At 43.5% G+C, this 6,550-nt stretch overlaps 1 protein-coding gene across 1 annotated transcript; it reads right to left on the reverse strand.

The window, feature by feature from the left end:
* Positions 1 to 413: 413 nt before the first annotated feature.
* LOC105995489 (olfactory receptor 10V1-like) lies at positions 414 to 1,352 on the reverse strand. Its single transcript, XM_013029203.1, has one exon. It carries the CDS (start codon positions 1,350 to 1,352, stop codon positions 414 to 416), a length of 939 nt encoding a protein of 312 aa, XP_012884657.1.
* Positions 1,353 to 6,550: the final 5,198 nt, after the last annotated feature.

Consider the following 6,550-nt stretch of genomic DNA (forward strand, 5'->3'; position numbering starts at 1 on the left):
TATGTGGTGCTAAGGAATCAAACCCAGGGCCTCATGCATGTGAGACAAGCACTCTACCACTGAGCCACCTTCCCAGCCCCTAACTTACAGCTTAACAAAATGAATATCAGAAAATTGGAACATGTGTCATGTAGGAGCGAGGTCAAGGGAAGGGGTCAGATCAGTAAATGGAAAAATGGAGGGCAGATTTCCCAAAGTTTAAATACTGGAACCATTGTTTTTCCCTGTTTTGGAGATTAACCAACCTGAGGCTGAGAAAGGGAATGTGACTGTTGGAAAGTAATCCAACCAGAAAGACTAACAAACAGTGCACAGCAAGGATGTGCCAGCCTTTGTCCCCTCATCTTGGAACAGTCAACGCAGTGCCTCTACCCAGCCATGTTGTGGAGCGAAATTCAGACTGCTTACTGCATTTAGAGCAGAAGGAGCCTCAGTATTGCTTTCTTCAAAGAATCCTTCAGGTCTCTGTTCCTCATGCTGTAGATCAAGGGGTTTAGCATTGGGGTGATGAATGTGTAAACCACAGACACGACTTGGCCCCTCTCAGGAGAGTAACTGGAGCTGGGACACAAGTAGATGAGGCTTGTGCATCCGTACTGAAGGAGGACCACAGTCAGGTGGGAGGAGCAGGTGGAGAAGGCCCTGTGCCTCCCCTCAGCTGAGCGGATCTTCAGGATAGCAGCCCCAATCAAGACATAGGAGAGGGTGATGAGAAGGAAGGGGATGGTGAGGACAATGACACTGACCACAAACAGAGTGGCCTCGTGGACATGGGTGTCGGCACAGGCCATTCTCATGACGGGGAGGACATCGCAGTAGAACAAGCTGATTTCTTTGCTGCTGCAGAAAGGGAGTTGGAAGATAAGCACAGTCAGCTGCATGGCCAAGACAAACCCCAGCAACAAGGACCCCAGGGCCAGCTGGACACACACGCGCCAGCTCATGATGAGCGTATAGTGCAAAGGGTGACAGATGGCCACAAACCGGTCATATGCCATGACCGCCAGCATGATACAGTCAGCACTGCCCAGAAAGATGAAAAAGAACATCTGGGTACCACATCCTGGCAGGGAGATGAGTGTCCTGTCTGTAGAGAGGACACTGGCCAGAGTCAGAGGGGCGATGGTTGATGAGTAGAAGATCTCCAGAGCTGCTAAGTTTGCCAGGAAGAAATACATGGGGGTGTGGAGACACGGATTGATCCAAATGGTAAGGAAAATGGAGCTGTTTCCACTGATGCTGATGAGGTACATGACGAGAAGGACCACAAAAATCAACATCTGCACCTCAGGGAGTTTGGAGAAGGGGCGGAAGTGGAAGAGGATCACCCCAGTTTGATTTGCTTCTTCCATGTCCAATGTATTGGGTCTGTTAAGGACACAGGCACTGCCCCTGAGGACAGATAAATATCAGGTTCACAGACTGCTAAGATGATCCACTCAACTCCTGGTTCCAGCCATCCAGAAATTCCATACCCAACATGCAGGGTGACTTTTATTCAGCTTTTGGTCTCTATGCCTTTGCCTCATCTCATCCCTCACATAAGTAGAATCAAATTCCTACCACGTCCTGCTTATTTTATCAAGCTTATTTTATTTTCGTGGTGTATCCATGTTGTATGATACGTCAAAAGTATTACCATTTGTGTATGTGCGCTGCATATCTCTTGTCCATCCATCCCTTCATAGACAATGAACTGTCTCCACTTCACTGGCTCTCATGGATAATGTTGCTGTGAATTGTCTCACATCTTCACATCAGCACGTGTGCATGCACACACACACACAAATATTAAACCATGCTATGTCCTCTTCAAGAGTTCAGTCTCTACAACTGGGCTGACTAGTTGCTAATTTGTTATTGAATTGACCCATATGGAAATCTTGTGGGCTCTTTCTTCTGCTTCCATTATGTCATCCATAAAGATAACAATAGGACGCAACTAAAGATTTTTGTCAAAATTAATTGAAACCTCCACCAATGTCACCCATAATCTTTGATACTACTCCCTTTCTACCTCTTGCTGTCTCCAGCTCCACAAAATGAGCTTCTTTGGGACTACACTCTGTCCATCCAAGACCTCGAATGCATCCCCCTTCCATTGAATTCCCAGCAAGGTTTGCCATTCATTACTCTCTAGCCTCTTGTCAATTCTGTTGACTTTCTGTAATACTCACCATCTCCATAGCCACCGGGACGAAGCTAAAATCACAAAATTCTCACTGGTGACACCTGGAACGTGCCATTATCATCTCCAACACCCTCCCCGATCCTGAACCTGCTCCCTTGTGATCTTCAAGACTGGTACAAACTTCTTTCATCCTTATGAACCTTCTCTCCTCTTTCCTTCTTCACTTCAGCCTCCAGCCTCTCCTCCACGCTGCTCCATGCGCCCGGCCTTTCCTACTTCTTCAACATGTTTTCTCTGTCTTGGAGATCTACTTCCATCTACTTCCCCTCAACAGCAACTTTACCTCCCCTGGTATAAAGCAGTTTCCATCCATGTCAGGTCATCCTCCAAACCCTCCCTGTCTCTCCCACAACAGCCATTTACTATTCTTTATCACAAGCAATCTGGTTTCCAACCCACTCCCTATGTTCCCTGAGGCCACCTTAATGAGAGTCACCAAAGATATCCAAATTCTTCAATCTAACAGGAAATGTTGACTTTATTCTGTTTTATACTTCATGGTGAAAAGCTTAAGCCATTTCCTCTAAATTCAGGAACAAGACAAGGATGTTGGCTCTCTCTGCTTCCCTTCAATTTAGTATTAGAATGCCTAGCTAGAGCAATAAAACAAGATGCAAACATAAAGGAGATCCAAATAGGGAACGATGAAGTAAAACTCTCCCTCTTGCAGATGATACGATCTTTTAATTAAAGAACCTCATGGACTCCATGCCCAAGTTACTGGTGCTGATCCAAAACTTTGGTAAAATAGCAGGGTATAAAATTAACCCTCAAAAATTTGTCGGTTTCAAAAAAATAAAAAATAAAAGAACCTCGCGGAAGGTAGGGAGGGAAGGGATGGTAGGGGGAAAACAATGGAGGGGGTAACAATGTTCAAGAGGAAGTGTACTCATTACCTCACTCATGTAACTGTAACCCTCTGTATAGTATCTTTACAATAAAAAAATTTGTTTCATTTGAAGCTGTAAGCTACTCACTTTTCCTTGAAATTCCTCTGCCCTGATCTAAATTATATTATTCTATCCTTCACCTCCATGAACTTTTCACATCTGGTACCTGAGGAATCTGATTCACAGAGGGAAGGTTTGGCTGGTTATTTTCAATGACCTCTAGATCCATGACCTACCTTGCTTTTCCCCCCATGAGAGGCTGGTCTCTAAGGACTACATCAGCTGAACTCCCTTTACTTTCTGGCTTCTGGGTCTTATGGGTTTGTTTGTTTGTTAGCTTCACTAGAGTTTGAACTCCTGGCTTCATACTTATTTAAAATGGGCTGTAACTATTTGAATCGTATTTCCAGACTTCTTTTGCTCTAGTTGTTTTTGAGACAGGACCTCACTTTTTGTGTAGGCTGACCTAGACTGCAATCCTATTAACACTTTCCACCATAGCTGGAGATGACAGGAAGATGCTACCATAGCTAATGGTTGAGATGGAGTCTTCTGAACTTTTTGCCTGGGCTGACCTCAAACCATGATCCTCTAAGTCTCTTTCTCCCAGTTAGCTAAGAATACAGACATGCTCCACCAGCATCCAGCTTCTGAATGGTTTGGCCAAACAAGATGGGGGAGAATAATGAACGGAAGGAATGACACTGGTGAAGAATAATGAAAGGAGTGACACTCTTGCTGATTTGAAGCCTCTTTGTACAGTTACTTAAAATAATTTTTTAAATGTAAAAGAGAGCCTACGAACACTGTGAAAGACTTTTTGAAAGAAGAGAGAAACAAGTAGGAGAATGAGGAGCAGAAATAAAAGTATTTATTTCCCTCACACGCACCACACCCACACCTGCTGTGACCACAGCTCTGGGTAGATGGTCCAGCTTCCATGGCTCTGGTGAAGCTAATGCTCACCTGTCACTCGGCACCCAAGGGTAGAAACAGCCCCCATCCATCACTGGCCCTGAGTGCCTCACCAGCCTTTATGGGTTCCCTGAACTCTGCCCTCCTCTCCATAAATATCACAACACTCACTGCCTCCCCACAGACAGTCATACACAGCAGATCATAAAAACTCATTGAAATACATGAAAGGGAACATTACTTTGCATGTCAACTTATTTTACAATTCATCATTCAGTTGTTCTTCCACTGTCTGTGGTCAGTAGAAATGTATTTCAGGGAAAGTCTGTGTGGTATCTAAAACAACAAAATACTACCATAGGAAGCCTAAAACAGGTGGCCCAGTTAAGAATACTCTAAGGGGTGACATTGATAAGTACACATTATACTTATAACACTGAGCTATGACCATAAAAATCTGTGCACTTAAACACAGGTGCTGTCCCAGATGGTGCTAATTGTAAGTCGTGGCTTCTATTGTTCATTTCCAGAACCAACTTGTTCTTGATCTTAGCTAAGCTTTTTTTTTTTTTTTTTGGTCCAGTCATGGGGCCTGAACTCTGGGCCTGGGCGCTGTCCCTCAGCTCTTCAGCTCAAGGCTAGCACTCTACCACTTGAGCCACAGCGCCACTTCCGGCTTTTTTCTTTTTGCTTATGTGCTGCTGAGGAATGGAACCCAGGGCCTCATGCATGCGAGGCAAGCGCTCTACCACTGAGCCACCTTCCCAGCCCAGAGTATGTTTTCTGACTGTCTCAACAAAGCATGTTCTCCTACGAAATGAAAGTAGACAACTTGTTTTCACTACTCTTGGGTAACCTAGAGAACAGATCACATTTCTAGGGAGACAGATCTATCCTCTTAGCCCCTGCAAGGATATCTGTGTAGAAGACTATTATTGTGGTGGACATCACTGGCATAAAATAGTGGTTAATTTGATGGTCCGAATCATTTATAATTCAGCACCAGGAAGTTGCTCACAGGGTCAGAATATCCCGAGGTGAAGAGCATTCATTGGTCTAGCCTTTGGCTCTGGCCCCATCATTCAGGTCTTCCATCCTTCCTTGCTTCTTCCTAGAGGGGCTGGCTGGCAAGCACATCCTTACTTGAGGCTGAGGGAAACCAAAATGTGATCCTCTTAATATTTTTGGAACCATGGAGCAGAATGGCTGCAAAGTCCCCTCTCTCAGAGGACAGCATATGTTTAGATTGTGTCAACACGTCCCTGCGGCCTCTTCACAAGGGAAGAAGATGGGACTTGGGGATTTGCAGATGTGAAACTCTGGGTTGTTTCTCACTCTCTCTGTTGATCTCATTTCTGGAGAATGCCTTGTCCAAGTCCCAGGAGACTAACTTGGCTTTCAGTTGGACCAACCCCAGTAGGTCTTCGTTGATGCACAAATAGGAATTGATTGGAGATGGGCTCGTCTAAACTGATGTAATTGCTACTAGACTTAGCTATGTTTTAATCATTTGCTTACATTTTTATTCTCTAAATTTAAAGTCATTTGGCAAACTAGATGGTCTCTGAATGATACATAAGGCATTATTTGACATCACTTTATTAATTTATTACACTTATACATGTGTGTTAGATGATTGATTTGGATAGTATTAATTTATGTCACAATTATATATCATATTATTTTATTAATTTCTAGTGTCTATTATAATTATTATTTATTGTATTGATTTATTTCTATGTAATTCATTGTAGGAATTTAATTTTTATTTTATTAATTTTAGTTATTGTATCCATTTCTTTGTTTTCAGCTTTTTTTTCTTTACTTTTCTTTCTCGCCCTTTTCTCTTCATTCTCTAATTTTTCCTACACTCCTATGGTTTTATATTTGCTTAACTTAATGTGTTTTGTACTTTATAGGTGCTAAGAAAATGCTCATTTCTGTGTGTGTATGTGGGGTGTGTGTGTGTGTGTGTGTGTGTGTGTGTGTGTGTGTGTGTGTGTGTGTGCAGCAGATTCTGGGGCTTGAACTCAGGGCCTGGGCACTCTCCCTGAGTTGTTTTGCTCAAGTCTAGCACTCTATCACTTGAGCCACAGCTCCAACTTCAGGTTTTTTTGGTGCTTAACTGAAAAGAAAAGTCTCAAGGACTTTCCTGCCTAAGTTTTTTTGTTGTTGTTTTTTGTTTGTTTGGTCATAGGGCTTGAACTCAGGGCCTGGGCACTGCCCCTGAGCTCTCCAGCTCAAGGCTAGCACTCTACCACTTGAGCCACAGCACCACTTCCAGTCTTCTGGTGATTAATTGGAGATAAGAGTCTGACAAACTTTCCTGCCCAGGCTGGCTTTGAATTGTGATCCTCAGATCTCAGCCTCTTGAGTAGCTAGGATTACAAGGTGTAAACTACCGGCATGGGACCCTAAGTTGGTTTTGAACCTTGATCCTCAGATCTCAGTCTCTGAGTAGCTAGGATTATAGGTGTAAGCCACCATCATAGACTTGCTGTTTATGTTTTTAAGAAAGATTTTCCTGATAATATTTTTCCCTACTACCAAGATG

Source organism: Dipodomys ordii, unplaced genomic scaffold (assembly GCF_000151885.1).
Source record: "Dipodomys ordii isolate 6190 unplaced genomic scaffold, Dord_2.0 Scaffold117, whole genome shotgun sequence".
Taxonomy (NCBI): Eukaryota; Metazoa; Chordata; class Mammalia; order Rodentia; family Heteromyidae; genus Dipodomys; species Dipodomys ordii.